The sequence below is a fragment of the Aethalodelphis obliquidens genome, unplaced genomic scaffold, assembly GCF_003676395.1.
Source record: "Aethalodelphis obliquidens isolate GAN/ISIS:26980383/991018 unplaced genomic scaffold, ASM367639v1 scaffold31, whole genome shotgun sequence".
Taxonomy (NCBI): Eukaryota; Metazoa; Chordata; class Mammalia; order Artiodactyla; family Delphinidae; genus Aethalodelphis; species Aethalodelphis obliquidens.
In genome coordinates, this window is record NW_020837975.1 from 21,289,108 (window position 1) to 21,307,135 (window position 18,028).

The 18,028-nt window shown below is 50.2% G+C and overlaps 1 protein-coding gene and 1 long non-coding RNA gene across 6 annotated transcripts in view; both read right to left on the reverse strand.

Annotated features, from left to right (window-relative positions):
• TRAM2 (translocation associated membrane protein 2) overlaps positions 1-8,917 on the reverse strand; it is a 74,895-nt gene extending 65,978 nt beyond the window's left edge. For all 3 annotated transcript variants that reach the window (XM_027127492.1, XM_027127491.1, XM_027127490.1), the window contains exon 1: positions 8,663-8,917. In XM_027127492.1, the coding sequence (XP_026983293.1) occupies positions 8,663-8,782 (120 nt within the window). In that variant the 5' untranslated portion in view covers positions 8,783-8,917. The remainder of the gene's footprint in view (positions 1-8,662) is intronic.
• Positions 8,918-10,000: 1,083 nt separating this feature from the next.
• Positions 10,001-18,028, reverse strand: part of LOC113631205 (uncharacterized) — a 79,961-nt gene continuing 71,933 nt past the window's right edge. For 2 of the 3 annotated variants that reach the window (XR_003437218.1, XR_003437216.1), the window contains exons 4-5: positions 15,958-16,212; positions 10,001-10,041 (exon numbers count right to left, since the gene is read on the reverse strand). This is a non-coding gene — a long non-coding RNA (uncharacterized LOC113631205). Of the gene's footprint in view, positions 10,042-14,143; positions 15,116-15,957; positions 16,213-18,028 lie in introns of those variants that run through there. The other variant, XR_003437219.1, reaches the window with a different exon arrangement.

An 18,028-nucleotide genomic window follows, 5' to 3' on the forward strand; every position in this document is an offset into this window, starting at 1 on the left:
GTGCTGATGCATCTCCTCACATCTCTCCCCCTCCAGTACTGGTGTTAATTCCCTCTCATAATTTCGAGGCAGAAAGCATGCTCGTGGGTAGAGGAGCTGCAGGCCTTGCAGATGGAGTGGGAGTGTTATCAGCTGGCTGGGCAACGCCTTAAGCACGCTGCTGTAGGTGCGGGGTTGGGGGGCGTTTCACACTCTAGGTTCACCCTACTGACTGAAATAAACCGGCCCCTAGGGGCACGAGGGGTGGCGGGAATGAGCGGGTCCCTGAACGTGCACACACGCTCCAGCCAGGGCCCCGGACCACCCTGAGCACCAGCGCGACGAACGCTGAGCGGGCAGGGCAGGCGCTGGCCGTGCTGCCCAGGACAGAGACCTCTTCTAGCTCTTCCCGGGTCCCCTGTCAGCCTGGGAGGGGCCACATGGCCTCTGACTCCAAAGTCACAGACAGAGCCCACCCCCTCTCCCATCCCAGGTGATTCCTTTCTAACATATGGGTTTTCTCCTCCCTCACCACCGGTTCCACTAAGCTCCATGACATGTCAAACCCAAATTCAGGCTAGATTTCAACTCAAATAAGAAATGAAACCAAAAGCAGAAGTTGAGACCACTACCTCAACTTCAGAAGGTAGTGGAGGGCGTTTTTCTCATTAACCCTGAATCCGTGTGGCTGTGGGGAAGGTGCTCCTTCAACTGGAGTGTCACCCGTATGTCCCAGCCCTGTTCTGCATCAGCATCTTAGGAAGGCATGACTGAGACGCAGAGCAACTGACACTCCCAGGAAGCAGCAGGGCCCAGACTGGAGAAGGGACCGCACAGCTACTTAGGGGCAGAGGCCCCGGGGTCCAGTCCTCACCCCTCCACCGCACAGCTCCCTGCCCGGGCTCTGTCGCGGGGACCCTGGAAGAGGAGCTCGTGCCCGCACGTCACGCCAAACCAGAGACCAAACTGCAATTACAGAAAAGAAAAAATCAGCGATCCCTCATTCCTTTCCACCTCCACCCCCTCTTCCAACCAGCATACAAACAAGTTATTCCCTGCCCATCGAGGTCAAAAGCTGACCCGGTACAAAGTCAGAGAGCAAACCAAACACTCTGAACTCCAGAAGTGTTGGGTCTGAAAAGCCCCATCCCGTCCCAAGTCCCGAGGAAGAAGTCCCTCGGAGAGGAGATCCTTCTCTGCAGGGCATCGTGAAGGGACGCCGCGACTTCCCGCAGGACTCCGGGAATCACGGAGCGAAGGCCTGCCTATCCTGGGATCGCTCCTCCAGGTCAGGAGCGCCCAGACTGCCCTTAACCTTCAGGAAAGGAGCTGATAATACATCCCCTGTCACCTCTCACCCCAAAGCCACGTTCTCACTGACTCTCAATGCTATCTTTTCGAAGATGCCAGCACTGCGCTTGGGCATGCACAACAGACCAGAAACACTTGTTAACTAACCAGTGAGGTCGCGGGCTTTCCTCAAAGCAAGAGGGCAGAGGTTAACAGAGCAGGAATAGGCATGTTGCTATATGTTACGTCCCCACGCTTTGCCCATAGGGAGGCACATCCTTCTCCCTCCCCAGAGCCACGGAAGTCTTCATCATTGAAAAGTCTCTTTTTAAAGTTCTCCGTGAAAACAGAGAGTATCTGCGCCTTTATGATAAAGACGAAAGAACAAACTGATTAAACTAATGATACTCTGTCCTTAAAACTTAAGGAACTTTATTAAGAAACCCTCTTCAAAGGCAGGACAACTGAGGCTCTGAGGATGATGTCCTTTCTCACCTCAGGTGCGACTCTCACCCCCACTAACCCAAAAGGCACATCACAGATCCCGCTGGGGTCTGATGTTGGAAATCTTAAGAAACCCTATGGAAGAGTTCTCTGAACCTCAAGCAAGGTTCCAATCAATGAAGGCCTCCAAGTGCCAGAAATCACACCTTGCACACACATACACACTCACTGCCTTTGGTCAGTTCACTCATCTGCAAGGCTGTGACACACGAGATGCCCAGGAGTCACCGCCGTGCTTGTCTTCTGCCTGCTGACCACTCAAGGGTGTTGGGTCTCTATTCAATAAACTCCCCCCTCCACCAACGGCAATGGCTTGAGGGTGAGGCCCAATGATCTGCAAGTTGCACCTGCCACTTTCATCAAGTTCAAGACCTCACTTCTATCCACAAACAGTCTATCAGCTTTAAGCTACCACATCGTGACCTTCTTGAAGACAGGGACCCCACCTGGTTCATCTGCATTCCCAGAGCTCCACACAAGCACACGGCAGGCACCCAGTCCACAAACGCAGCACATTTAGGAAGGATCTGTCAATTTCGAGGCTTCTGCACACACAACGGCATTCAAAGGCAGCGTCGGGAAAGCCAGTGAGCAGATGTGCAAAAATGCACTGGGCTTGAGTCAGATGATGTGGGTTCAAGCCCCAAGTTTACCAGAAATTCCCTGTGCTGCCCTGGGCAAATCACCCAACCTCTGGGGTCTTATTTTCCGCTTCTGTAAACATAGTAGATGACATCTAGGTTTCCCTTTAGCCCTTAGACTTGTAAAACGTGAAGAAAAGATGTGCCCTTGAGCTATAGCCATGATATTCACTTGATGAGACGGGCAATGAAGATACAGCAGGCAGAAGCAGCAACTCTCACGCAGATGTGGGCTAACAGCAGACAGTGACTTTAACAGGAGGTAAAGCCTCTGCCCACTCACCCACCGTCACACGTGATACACACGTTTGGGTCACTCTCTGGAGTCTTTCAGGGAGTCACTGCAAATGGCAACGACTCTTCCAGACAGAAAAGCCTCCAAGTGGAACAGTGACCCGCAGACATTACTTCCAGGTAATAAACAGATTCCACTCAGACAGAGAAAACTAAAGCGGCCTGTGGCTACATTCTGCAGACGCCCCATTGGTGGAAGCATCAGGGCTGAGCTCTAAATGCGAGCCAGACGTGGCTGACTTCTTGTTTTGGCTCCAACTCTTAACTTGGAGCGGATGGTCCCTGGCCAAGTCTCTCCTCTAGAAGCCAGGCTCTGGATGGGTATGACAACCCCCATAAACCATCCAGATTACAGGGTGAGGCTAGTAAAGCATTTCGCAGACGCAAAGTGCTGCCAACCCCTCGAGACAGATGAGGGGAGCTGTCAAGAGGCAACGTGGCTCGGGCGGAGAGCCGCAGAGCAGCGGCTCACCTAACCCTGCGTGCCCCCGAATTCCCTCCAGGGGCCTCCCCGTCCCCCACTCACAATCGGGCTCCGCTCCTTCACGCAGGAAAGCTGTGTGAACCTACACTGTCCAGGAGACCTGCCTGCAGAGCTCTTCAAACTGCAACGTCAACTCCCAATGTTAACCAGTGGTGACTAAGCTGGGCTGGGTTTCCTTCCACTGGGGACACGTGAGACATTGAGGTAAGTCAAGGCAAAGCAACAGGCTGTGTGAGAGACAAAGGTCTGCTCGGGAAACGAGACGGGCTGTGTCAGGAGCCGTGGTAGTAGCTTTACTGTTTTCTTTTCCCTTTTTTTGCCCCCTTTTCTTTAACCATTAGATACCAATGGACACCAGATACACAGTGCTGGATGAAAAGGTTAAGAGATCGTATCAGTAAAGTTTCCCACCAAAGCTTGCTAATAGCACTCTGGCTGATTAGAAAGCACTTCTGTAGTTTGGGAACTCTAATCCGCTCTTATCAACCCTCCAGCTTAGGCATTTATCAGGGTGGGAACGGGAGATATATCAGCTCTGCCACAGACTGATTTCTGGGGCCCCTGCCCACGATGAAGCAGATCAGAAAGGAGCTCATGCCTGCCAGAGTGAAGTTTTCTCCATAGCAACACATGCGACTCTGCAAACAGGCAGGACTAGACCGGGCCGGACAGTGCCCCCAGGAAGCAGCGGCCGAGGGTGCAGACAACAGAGGGAGCAAGAGGAAAGTGGCACCGACGGAGCGAGCGGGGCAGCTGACAGCGGCAGCTCTGAGACCCTCCAGCACCCCCAGCCCACCTTCCAATAAGATGGATGGCACAGGGACAACAGATGTTCTCTGTGGAGCAGGGGAAAGAGGCACCCAGGGCAGAGTGATCGCCCGCTTTGGAGCAGACAGCTGGCACTGGAGAACTTGGGGGAAAGGTCTCATGGAAAAAACAGGTCCTATCTAAACTGAAATTCAAGCCAGGCTGATGGCGGAAGGTGTTCTCACACACCCAGCAATGACGCCAATAACAGGGGCCACCAGCGTGGCTGCTGAGACCAGCAATTAAGCGCCCGTGTGCCAGGCCCAGTGCGGGACACCTGTACCTTCATCGTGCTGTGAGGGTTAAAAACTCACTCACTGACAAACACCACCTTTCTGGATGTCACATTTCGCCAAAAGAAGAAACGGGGATCACCGAGGTGCCCTTACATCCCACAGGACAGGGTTACTTACACTTGAGGCTGGACCAGGAGGTACACTAGTTCCAAATCTCTGCTCTTTTGTTCAGATCACTGAAATGCGGGTAAAAATCCAACCACAGAACAAGGGCACCTAAGAGACTAAGTGGCCCTTCTCGGCTTCCCCTGACTCATTTCTCTAGAACGCCACTGATGAGCCACGTCAGAGGCTGGAGAGGAAGATGCGTAAGTCAGGAACTGTAACAGCTGGCAGAAGAACATCTTCAAAAGCGATTAGGAATTAAAGTAAAAGCGACATCTGCCCTCAGATGTACATCTGTGCCATGTGCACGGCTCTTTGTAATAGCAGAATGTAAGCAGAGCTGTCTTACAGCACTAATGCTAAGGGGCAGGACCAGCAGCCTCCCTTCAGGTTGTGATGTCTGCAGGGATGCCTGGGAGGATGTGCACTGGTGCCACGGAACCCGTGTCCTGCCAGGTCGTGACACAACGGGCTCCCACCGTGCACGCTGCAAACACATCACCCCGACAAGCTGACCGTGGTGTCAGCAACCGGGAAGAAGGCAGTTCCTGGAGAAAAGGTGGCTCCACCACATCTGCCTCCAAAACAATCAAAAAGCAAACACCAACCACTACCCCCAAAGTTCTCTGGGCCCTAAATTCTTAAAGTTATCACAGACCAAACAGGAACCCAACCTCCAAATGACGGGCCCAGAATTTCAGAACCATTTCCGTGCTGCAGAGCCAGCAGCGCCTGCAAATGAGCTTTGCAACAAACAGAAAAAGTCTGTCTCGAAATGACATTTTGTAGGTAATGTACAAGTGGCTTCCTCTCTGCTGGATGTGCCCCCTTGTTCTCATTCTCTGTTCTCGCTAATGAGCGCCTTTTCCTCTCTCTTCCCCCTGCCTGTTTCAGTTTGAAACGTGGCACTGTGGCACCAAAGGAACAGGACATTGGAAAGGGAAAGGAGAGGGGAGGCGGCTTTCAAATCTGACACACACCCCACTGGCTGCCCACACCCTGAAGGCCGCTCCGGCCGGGCTCCACCTCAGACAGGCCTGAAGGACCAAAGTGTGGAGTAGAAATCCCCCTTGCACCACCTCTCCCCAGCAGAGTCAAGAAAGAGAAAGCTGGAAGGGAAGGAGGGGGGAAAATAAAGCTCCACATTCCTGACATTTTTTAGCCAAGTGCTGTGGCTGCACAGAACAGCTCTATTCCAAACAGCCCGCAGGATGGAAAGAAAACCTGGGCTGGGGGGAAGAGCCTGCCCCTGGCCTCGGAAATGGGAGAAGGAACCTCAGGAGGGTTCAAAACTGAACCACACGGAGGTGGGAGGGCAACCCTTTCATGTGTGTTCCCCGAAGGAAGTGATCCCAAGGGAAGGAACTTGGAGTCATCATCTCCCAGGGGACAGAACTAAAGTCCTGGGGTTCCTGCGGGGGAACGAAAGCCCCTCTGAACGCTGGTAAGCTGACCAGTGAGTTGGGGAAGGGGCGAGGCAGGGAAGAAGTGGAGACCAGTTAAGATGCAAGGGCCAGGCTGTGGCTGGCTGGGGTGGGGGGGAGAGGGCCCCAGCTCATTGGCAGAGGCTAGGCAGGGGACCCCAGAGGGAGAAGTAGCCAGGAGACTCGCTCTTTGTGGGAAGAATTATAATTGAGTTTTCCTGATTCAGCTTCTGAATGAAGGCATCCTAGCCCTGCCCAAGTTAGAAACCCAAAAGCCTGCCGTCCTCTCTCCCTGCCTTCCCCTCCCCTTTCCATCTCCTTCTGTCCTCACTCCTAAGAAAAAGTGAGTCGTGTTAAGTGCTGGCCTGCCCCCCACCATCTGCATCCCTAGATACACACACACATACACACCACCCCTCCAGGGAAGAACCCAGATGACCCTGAGTGATAGCTTGTAAGTCCCTGGCTGGTTTACCCCAACTGTGAGGATGCCCACATGTGTTTCTCTGAGGTCCTGCTCTCATCTGGTAGGGAGAGCAGAGTTCCAGAAATCTGAGTCCCCCCCGCAGATACCTGTCTCTGTGGAGAGTCAGTTGGTAGGTACAGACAATGAAGACCTACTGTGTGCCTAGTGCAGCAGAACACACGTGATTCATAAGGGAGGTCTGGACACGGCCCTCCTCCTCCCAGACCAGCCTGCACCGACCCACAACGTACCTCCAGTGCACCTTCCTGAGGAGACAACCTGTCCTGTACGTACAGATGCCGCGGGGCGAAGGTTCTACCAGAAGAGGGTGGTGGGACAGGGAGCCGTGAGGCAGGCATTTCAGCCCTGGCCCTTTCCACACTCCCCAGTCCAATCCCAAAAGGGGGAGGAGGGCAGGGCAGTTTTTTCGGGGTTTTTTTCCCACCCTGGGCCTTCCTCTTGTCATGTACTGGAATTAAGGGCTCCTTGCACTTTCCACCTCCCATGGACGGCCAGGTTTAACCAACAGGACTTTCCACCAGACCAGAGGCAGCGAGGGAAGGAGGTACCGAGCTCAAATACTCGGCAGCTCTCTTTGAGCAAAGGTAAAAGCAGGTAGAGCCACCATCCTTAATGAGTGCCAGACACACAGCAGAGAGACCCACCAGGCTATGCAAGAGACGTCGCTGGCTGTGAGGGCTACAGCTGTCACGTGTCTTTCCAACCACACCCTCCAAGTCTGGTGACAAGGCACTGGGAGGCCTCTTAGAATGGAGGACAGCAAGGAGACACTGAGAGCACTGGCTGGACCAAACAAATTTTCTCCTATCCCGCTAAGCTATTATGATCAACAATAACAGGGTTTCAGGAGCAAAGGACCTGATTTCACATTGGTAGAACCTGTTATGGCTTTTGCTGCTCACATGATCTCAATTAAACCTCACAATAACCCTGTGAGGAAGACAGGTTTTACTCATCTGTAATGATGGGGAAACTGAGGCTGCATCTGTTTTTTATTTCGTCAAATTAGTGACAGAGCAGGGACCGTGACACGGGGACCACCCTGGCTTGACAAAGCCCTCGCCGCCGATACATCACGAGAGCTGTCGGGGTGGGTGGAAGGAGTAAAGGAGGCCTGCAGACCCTGAAGCCCAGCCAAGGACACATGCAGACATCCAACGCTGACTCGGCCGCCACAAGAATGTCCCCAGCTTGAGGGCAGCTTCGCTGACCAAGCAGGGCCCTTGTCATCCTTAGAGAGGAGATAGGGAACCCAGAGACAGAGGCACACAGAAGAGGTGATTAGCTACGCCGGGAATCTTCCATCTTCAAGGCAATTTATAGAGAGTTACAGCTTCCTAACCCATTCCTGAGAATGCAGATAAGCTGCCCACGAAGTGTCACTCACGTATCTGACCCTTGAGACAAGACAGACCACAGCAAGTCCTATACTCAGCGTTTGCCAGTTCTCCCTACTTGTGAATATCACATTTTTCTGGCTGTCGGGAGTAGGGAATCCTTCCCATCAGCCCCCTTGGATTCTGACCCCATTCGGGCTTACTAAAACTCCCTGCTCTATGAGGCCTGCCCCAGCTGTCCTGAGCAGGACCCCGTGGTCTCCCCCTACCCGAATAGCTTTGAGAGAATCACCTTTCCCCTAAAAGCAGAGGGTATCCCTGGCCCACGCCTTGCTCCTGTCACAGGAGAAGCTCTGGGTCCACCACAGCTGGATCTGAATGAACAGTTCACAGAGTGAAACAGGGTTTATGAAAACTGGCCTTTTGGGCAAGAGTAAAAAAAAAAGGGGGGGTGGGGAGGGTGGCGGGAGGACGGCAGAAGTGCACTGCTGGGATGGGGTCAGGGCCACACGTGAACACCCCGAGTCTGGCCCAGAGCGGAGGATGCAAAAGACCCCGAAAATCAAGTGGGAGGAGGTAAAGGGCAGGGGTCCCTCCCACTGGAAAAGCCCAGAGGAGCTAGCAGCCACGGCTTGGGAAGGGGAGTTGTGCAATGACTGCGGGTCTGGGAGTCTCCGGGCTTGGCTCCCGGACACCAAAAAGGAACCCGCGCTGGGCGGGCCGGGTGGCAGCTCTGCGGTTGGTTCGAGGCCAGGCTGAGGATTCGGGGCTGCAGGGAGAGCTGCAGGGTACGGTAGGTGCCCAAAAGGGCGGCAGGGCAGGCGGGCACGGCGCGGAGCTGGCGGCGGTGTCTGGGCTGACTAGGAGGCCGAGGGGCGCACAGTGCACAAAGCCGGGGGTGCGGGGGACCGACACGGCGGCCGGGCGCCCAGGCGCAGACGCGGACCCCGGAGACCCGCAGGGGGACGCCGGGCGGCGCGCGAGAGGGGCGCTCACCGCCCCGCTGTCGCTCACCTCGAACATAAGCCCGATGAGGACGCAGAGCACCAGGCAGAAGCCGATGTCCGCATGGTTGTGGATGACGAACTCCTGGCTGAAGAGCGGGTAACTTTTCGTCCTCCGGCGGAAAGCCATGGCAGCGGGCGCGCACGGCCGGCGGGGCCCGCACCCGGCGCTCACCAGCCGCCGCGCAAACTTCTCGAGCCCAGGCCCACTCCGCCCGCCGGCCCGCCGCCCTCTCGCCCTCCCGCCGCCGGCCCAGCGCCCAACAACTTCTCGGGCCCGCCCCCTTCCTCCGCCCGCCCCCGCCCCCGCCGTCCGGAACCGCCCCCGGCGCAAACCCCTCGCCGCCCGCGGCCCGCACTCGGTGCGCCTGGCTCCCTCTGGCCCCGCCCCCCGCGCGGTTAACCCTTTCGCCGCCGGGGACGCGAGGGGGCGGGGCCGGGGCCGGGGCGGGGCCGGAGGGCGGTGCGCCAGGCTGGGTTCCCCATGCCCGGCGCTCGCGCCCCGCCGCGTTCTCCCGGCCGGGAGCTGGCAGAGGAGCGCAAGGACGCACGGCCCTACCCGGACAGGAAGTGGGTCTGGGTTTCCCACTCCTCGGCGGCCGCTCCTTCCTCCGCGGGAAGGGAAGGGCCGCGGAGGCCGCGGGCTGGCCGCGGGGTGGGCAGCTCAGCTCGGTGCTTCCGGAGGTGCGGGCTGTGGCCTTGAGGGGCTGAGAGCCGCTCAGGTTCGGTGCTGGCCGGCATCCTCGTTGGCCACAGCGGCCTGCACGGATAATAATGAATGGACGGTTAACCAAGTATTCACTGAGAGCTAGAGAGGGTTAGGCACGGTTCAGATTGCTAGGAATATGCAGCAAAGACCCTGCCCTCGGGGAACTTGCTTTCCAATGGGCGGGAATGGATGGATCGGTGCAGTTGTGCTCTCTTAACTTTTGAGAACTTTGTGCTACTATAAATTAGTTTTACACGTTTTACCCAAAGTCTACCTTCGATGTTAATTGATCCGAAAAAGTGGAAGAATAAACACTGAAGAAGAAAAGAACTTTCTCATTGAAAGTTTCTGTTTAATATTAAGTTTGAAAAGTACTCGTGGAGGGCTTCCCTGGTGGTGCAGTGGTTGAGAATTCGCCTGCCAATTCAGGGGACGCACGTTTGAGCCCTGGTCCCGGAAGATCCCGCGGAACAGCTGGGCCCTGGGCCCGTGCGCCACGGCTGCTGAGCCTGCACTCTGGAGCTCCCGAGCCACGACTACTGAAGCCCGGGAGCCTGGAGCCTGTGCTCCGCAACAAGAGAAGGCACCGCAATGAAGGACCTGAGTGCCCGAACGAAGAGTGGCCCCCATTCTCCGCAACTGGAGAAAGCCCGTGCACAGCGACGAAGATCCAATGTAGCCTAAAATAAATAAATTAAAGAAAAAAAAAACTACTCATGGAGGACAAAAGGTATTTTTCATAAATTAAATTGGCAAATATTGGATTTAGTCCTACCAGTAATGAAGGAGTCAACTAATCACTTTCCAGAGGTACAAAATGAGAAAAGAACTATTTAATTCCTAGTCCCTTTTTTTATTAGGTCCACAGCTATTTCACTTCTAAGTAAATACAATTTCTTAGAAATGGCACAGTGTATGAAATGTGATTGAGTCTGGACTTATCTGGAGTTCCGAGATAAATTTTCCATCTTAAGTTTCTTGACTCCAGTATTTAGTTTTTGGTCTTTAATTCCTTTATCTGACATAAGGAAATGAGAAAGTAATGCCTATATCGGACTAAAGCTAATTTAACTTCAAGACTGACCTTTCTTAAAGTTGGACCTTAATCTCCTGAGGAATAGAAAGATCCAGAACTCTGGAACATCTCAACTTTCCATCTGTGAAAAGGTGTTCAAATCTTCAAACTGCAGCCATATCTATTAGGTTGAACCCTATGAAACTGACTTCTTTATAGGTCAAAACTAGAACACTAGCATTTCAGATGGTTCAACCTAATAGTTCCCTTGTGTTTCCACATGACCGTTTGTAGAGGATGTGGTGGTGGGAATTTCTTGCAAAGGTGGGATGCTAAAAAGAAAAGAAAAAGGTGGGATGTTGCTATCCCCTTAACATTAAGAGTTTAGTTGGGAAGTCCTGGGACATAGTTAGGTACTAGAACCTCCACATTTATAAATGAGAAACATGAAATAAAGGGGATGACTTAGGGCTCATACTGATGACCGCCAGCTCCAGACCCTTCCAAAGAACCCCAAAGACACGGGGTTCTTAGCTGTATGATTTAATATTTCATTACCTTGAAACCCCAAGGAGGAAGTCCTAGATGCCTACTTCATCCATCGCAACCATCTCTTAAGTCCTAGTTTCAAGACCTTCAACCCCAAATGGATCTCTTCCCAACCCCTCTCATGCAATTGGTCATGGAGTCCCATGAATTCTTACCTCAGAATCTCTCCCACCAATTCTTACCTCCACCACTCTTCACGGGGCCCACACAAATTACCCATGGTTACACTGCCTCCAGTATCTCCCCCTTCAACACATCTTTCCATTAGAAACATCTACTGAGCACCTGCTAAGTGCCAGATGCTGTGCTAGTTACTGAAGACAAAGATAGGACAACCCCTGTTGGTGGTTTTAAAATATGTCCTCAAGTTCTTTGATATTCCAACCTTCAAGAGATAGCAATTAATTCCCCTCTTCCCCTTGAGCGTGGGCTGGATTTAGTGGCTCACTTTTAACAAATAGAATAAGTTACGGTGTGTGACTTCCAAGACTATGTCATAAAGGCATTTTGTTTTTCTCCTTTCTCTCTTGTCTTGATCACTTGCTCTGGGGAAAGTGGGCTGCCATGTTGCGAGGATACTCAAGCAGCTTTAGGGAGAGGTCCACATGGACAGGAACCAGGACCTCCAGCCAACAGCCAGTGCTAACTTGCCAGGCTTCTGCATGAGCCATTTTGGAAGCAGATCCTCCAGCCCCGGTCAAGCTTTCAGATGACCACAGCCCTGCTGACCTCTTGACTGCAACCTCATGAGAGACCCCCTAGCCAGAGCCAGACAGGTAGCCACTCCCGAATTCCTGACACACAGCAGCTGTGAGCTAATAAATATCTGCTGTTTTAAGTCACTGAATCTTGTTGTCACTGGTTATGCAGCAAGAGGTATGCTGGAGCTTACAATCTATTAGAAGAGACAGAGACATCACTACAATTCAGTGTGATGATGGTGACTCTAAGAACAACTTGAAATACATACCCTATGAGTGCAAAGAAAAGGTAACTTAATTCTGTCTGGGGTAATGGGAAGAGGACATTTGGGCTAGACCTTTATCTGGTAGGATCTTACTGATAGAGAATGCAGGAGCAGGGTGGGAGATGAATTTTGGAGGCTTAAGATGGAGCTAGGTTGTAACAGGTTTCAAATGCCATAATAAAGAACTGTGACTTTCAGTGTATCATAAATACCTTACAATTTTATTTGTCAATTATACCTCAATAAAGCTGAAAAATTTTTTTTAAAGAATTGTGACTTTATTCTGCAAACAATGGGAATTTTTTAAGCAGGACCAAATCTGTCTTTAAAGAGAGAACCATCAGGAATGTGAAAGATTGTTTTGATTTAAAAAGAGTGGTATCTTGGGCTTCCCTGGTGGCGCAGTGGTTGAGAGTCCACCTGCCGATGCAGGGGACGCTGGTTCGTGCTCCGGTCCGGGAAGATCCCACATGCCGCGGAGCAGCTGGGCCCGTGAGCCATGGCCGCTGAGCCTGCGCGTCCAGAGCCTGTGCTCCGCAACGGGAGAGGCCACAACAGTGAGAGGCCCGCGTACCGCAGGAAAAAAAAAGGTAAAAAGAGTGGTATCAGGAAGACCACTTGAGAAACTATTAGAACAGCCCAGTTAAAAACAAAGCAAAACAAAACAAACCCCTTCTCAAAGAATAGTGGCGATAAGAATAAAAGAGAGGCGAATTATTTCAGGGACAATTGTACGGGTTAATTAATTGGATTTGGTGATTGCTTTAATATATGATGTATAGGAGTTGGAGGAGTCAAATCTTTAGGTTACAATGACATAAATGATGGTGGGACCATTAAAAAACATATATGGGGAGTTCCCTGGTGGCACAGCGGTTAAGAATCTGCCTGCCAATGCAGGAGACGTGGGTTCGAGCCCTGGTCTGGGAAGATCCCACATGCCATGGGGCAACTAAGCCCGTGCGCCACAGCTACTGAGCCTGCGCTCTACAGCCCGCAAGCCACAACTACTGAAGCCCTCGTGCCTAGAGCCCGTGCTCCGCAACAAGAGAAGCCACCGCAATGAGAAGCCCGCGCACCACACAAAGGGTAGCCCCTGCTCTCCACAACTAGAAAAAGCTCACGTGCGGCAATGAAGACCCAACACAGCCATAAATAAATAAATAAATAAAATTTAAAAAAAAAAACACGTATATGGAACAACAGAGAAAGAACAGTCACAAGCGAGGAGAAGCTGGCCTCAGCTTTGCACAAGCTGAGCCTGAGGAGTCTCAGGATGTTCAAATCGATGCTTTGACAGGTCAGTTGGAAACCATTGGACTGGATTAAGGGAGAGAAAGTCAGAATTAAAGGTATTTGTGCTTCATCTGCAAGAGGACTGTGGAAGCCATGAGGTTAACTAAGTGTTCCCAGCAGAGTGTGCTGAGTGAGGAAAAGCCCGAGGTCAGCAGAATCTGAGGGACCCCCAACTCCGAGAAGGGGGGAGAAGGAAAAGGAAAGGGGGGCGGGTTGAGGAAGCCATAATGCAAGCATTTCACCAGGGCAGGTTAAACCAGGCAGGATAAGAGGATGAAGCCCCTAGGTGCTGGCATTATGGCCTTTGAGGGCCCACTCTTTTAAAAAACTTTTTTTTTAATTGAAGTATAGTTGATTTACAATGTTTCAGGTATACAGCAAAGTGATTCAGTTATATATATATATACATATATACTTTTTCAGATTCTTTTCCATCATAGGTTATTACAAGACATTGAATATAGTTCCCTGTCCCATACAGTAGGGCCTTGTTTTTTATCTATTTTATATATAGTAGCGTGTATCTGTTAATCCCACATCCCTAATATATCCCTGCTCCCCCTTTCCCCTTCAGTAACCGTAAGTTTGTTTCTATGTCTGTGAGTCTATTTCTGTTTTGTAAAGAAGTTCCTTTGTATCATTTTTTTAGATTCCACATATAAGTGTTATTATATGATATTTGTCTTTCTCTGTCTGACTTACTTCACTCAGTATGATAATCTCTAGGTCCATTCATGTTGCCACAAGTGGCATTATTTCATTCTTTTCTATGACTGAGTAATATTCCATTGTGTGTATATACAGCATCTTCTTTATCCATTCATCTGTCGATGGACATTTAGGCTGCTTCCATGTCTTGGCTATTGTAAACAGCGCTGCAATGAACATTGGGGTGTATGTATCCTTTCCAACCATGTTTTTCTCCAGATATATGCCCAGGGGTGGGATTGCTGGATCATATGGTAACTCTATTTCTAGTTTTTTAAGGAACCTCCATACTGTTCTCCACAGTGGCTGTATCAATTTACATTCCCACCAACACTGTAGGAGAGTTCTGAGGGCCCACTCTTAATTGGACATTGGAGGAGGCATAGTTAACAGTGGGTAGAAGATGAGAAAAGGTGAGAAAATAGTCTATTCTTTTAAGAAGTTTGGTGAGAACAAGGGAAATGGATAGTGTCTTAGGAGATACAGAAGATCCAAGGAAGGATCTTTATTTTTTAAGATCAGAGCATATTTGGAGACAGAGAAAAAACACTCAGGAGAGAGAGAGGGAAATACTTAAAATACTAGAAATATGGGAGATCATGGATGAAACCAAGGAGGAGGCCTGAGGGTCACTCCTCTGAGGCTGGGGCAACAACCTAAGATGGGTGAATCTATAGTTAGGTCTGGACGTGGAGGAGATAATAACCTTTCATGTTTATATTGTGCTTTACAGTTACCCTGTGAGGGAGGAAAGACAGTGATTACCAGCCCCTTCTTATAGCTGTTCTGAGACTCATGAAAGACAAAGGGCCACATAATTAGCAGGTAGCTGAAACAGGACTCAGACTAGAGACCAGCACAGGGTCCCCTCTGCCCACCCAAACTGGAGCCTTTCAGGCTTCCTAGAGCATGGCACTGATCAAGTGAGCACCATTTGTCTCTCCCCACCTGTCCCATCATGGCAGCTGATAATTCTGAAACACCAGTGCTTAACTAGATTGGAGTAGCCCCTCTTTCCAGAACAGACCCTGCAGTTTCCAATCTCTGTGTCTTTGTTCCTCTCACAAGGCCCTTGTGCTATGTCCCTTTGCCTATAAAGGTAACTATCCTTGAAGATAAAGGGTGTGTACCTCTTCCTTCACAAAGCTGTCTTCAGGGCACTTAGGCTGGAGGGGTCACATAGCACCTGTGCACACCTCTCAGGTAGCAGCAAGTTCTCCTGCAATCAGTGGATTTGTCTATGAGTTTTACACACCCTTTGGATGGTGTCATCTTTTAGGGCAGGAATCTAGCCATTCGCTCTCATATTCCATCAGCACCAAACACAATAATCCCACGTGGTGTGTTCTCACTGAGTGTTGTTTTAGTGAATAAACGATTGAAAGAGAGATGCTGTTGCCATGGCCGGTATAAGAGTGACCACTAACCCCAGGAAATGGAAAATGTCTTTTCTCATATAACAAGAAGTCCTGAATTAGTTCATTCCCAGGGGTAAGTGATTCATCCAAACCTGGATTCTCACTGTCCTGCCATTTTGCCACTCTGTGTTTGCTTTTGTCTCAGACTTGTCCCTCATGGTTTCAAAGGGGCTGCAACAGCCCCAGGCATTCTATCTTTCATACAACAAGACCCAAAATTCAGACAAGAAAGAGGGGGGCATTTTGAAGAGTGAAGAAAACTTTCCCAGAAATCCCAGACTTTCCCCTCATGCCTCATTGGCCAGAAATGCATCACATGCCCATTCCTAAACCAGTCATTGGCAAGGTGAGTGGAACTGACATGACTAGATTAACCTTACCAGGAAGGCATCCTCAGAGGAGCTGAGGAGACTTTCAGCCTGCTTTGAAGATCCTGACTAGGTCCTGGCAAGAAAAAAGGTGGGGACCTAGTATGGAGCAGGTATCCAAAAGCATCTGCACCATAATTTTTGTCAGGGCTTTTTACTCTATATATTTTCACCTCTTTTCCTCAAGGGACTCACGGCACTCTTGCCCAAAATGAGTCTTGCTTTCTGGTTTCCGTACAGTAGACACATGAGCTTTGCAAATGTCACACACTTACCAGTCACTGTTGAAGTGTCTCGCTGATGGAGCTCCAGCTTGACAAAGTGTAGTGTTGGTGCTCCGACGGTCCAGCATATCATATCACATTCTTGCCTCTGATACCACAGTGGTTTAGTGGAATCAGTGGTATACTAAGGTCAGGGCAGTGGAAGCAGTCAGCCCTGGGGGCACGCATGAAGGCGTTGCATGATCTATAAAGAATTTTAAAACAATGATAAACCTCTGAAGGCAATGTGGTATCCTGGATTTAACCCTGGAACAGAAAAAGGACATTAGTGAAAACATGGCTGAAATCCCAACAAAGTCTGTAGTTTGGTTAATAGTATGGTACCAATGTTAATTTCTGTGTTTTGAAAAATGTACCACGGTTACAGAAGCTGAGTGAAAGGTTTATGAGGACTCTCCATAATATTTTTGCAACTTTCACGTAAATCCAAAATTATTTCAAAGTTAGAAACAAATTTTAAATGACAAAAGTGACTAAAATTCTTTGTTTTTTAATTACCACCATGGCAATTCTAAACAATGTTAGAGGTAAAAATACTTCCCCAAATCTTTTGGTCTAAATTCTAAACAATTGTTGTTGCTGTTGAGTTTTAATAATATGTATGTAAATTTCGACCTTGCCCATTTTTACTATTTATCTTTCAATAAACACTGCATCCTACATGAAAGTTAATTCTAGTAACTCTCATATATACAGCCGACTCCTAATACACAGGGTCTCAGATGCACATATTTGTTTCCAGTAAGTTCATACCCATCTGGAATCAGCCTAGCTTGTTTCCAGCACAGCCAGGTCTCCATTGTGACAGAAGCTTGGGTTTGAACCACAAATTGGAAACAAACAATGATAACAGTGATTTTATAGATGAAGAAACAGAACTTGTTACTTTAATTCTGTCATTCTGTGTGACCACTGGCAGCCCTTATTTTTGTTTAAAATGTAAAGCAGTAAGACAACAGTAACAGAGTACAAAATGCCTGCTTGCCACACTCACTCACCTTCGGCAGTTAGGCGGTAACTCCGAAAAACCAAGTCGCTTGTCCAGTGGCAGCAAGTGACTCAGTGGCAGAGTAAGACATGGGAACCAGGACTCCTGACCACTCAGGGCTCTAACCACTGCCCCCTATTTCCTCTTTCCAAGTCTCATTCAGCTGGAGACAGACTTATTCCAGACGACTAATGAGTGTGCCACCTGACATTCAGAAGGGAAGTGGGGGGCATTTTTAAAAAGAGACACAACTCAAATTAACATTAGAAATGAGTACATTTCAGGGGACTTCCCTGGCGATGCAGTGGTTAAGACTCCATGCTTCCAATGCAGGGGGTGTGGGTTTGAACCCTGGTTGGGGAACTAAGGTCCCACGTGCTGCACGGCTCGGCCAAAAAGAAAAGAAAAGAAAAGAAATGAGTACATTTCAGTCAGAACTCCTGCAACCAGGAAAATACTGGAATACAACAGTTGGGGAGCAAAGGAATGATTTCAGATCTTGATTTCCACCGAGTTCTCCAATTTGGGGGGCATCTTTCAATGGAAACTCTCTGGGGAACTTAGCCTTAGTTTGTTTAAGAAGAAAGCAAGAACTATCAGAATGGCACCTCTGTGATGCAGTGGGCATCACTGCGAGGAAAACTCCATAGCAAGAACTCTGTGGAAGGACAGTTTACACGAGCCTCTGCCTTCCCCGAGCAGCTCTCGCCCAGTCTGGGGAGAAAGGCAGACACTCTTTTGATTAAATTTAAGCAGCTCCCTGTGAACCTTTGTAATCAGTCCTTGAAATTCATCCCATCTCTCTTTCTCACATCACAGCCCAGGATTCAGGAACCATTCACTTGCGAATTGTCAATCATGAACACTACATGCAACTACTGGGTGTGTCTTTGCCTAGCTCCCAACCACAATAATGGTTTAGGGGTGCCCCGCTCCTCACTGAGCTGTTAATTGACCTCCTACTGCATGCTTGGAAGGATGATGGATGCGTGGAAGTGTGGGTGGATGGATGGATGGATGGGTGGAGGGGTGGGTGGATGGATGGATGGATGGGTGGAAGGGTGGGTGGATGGA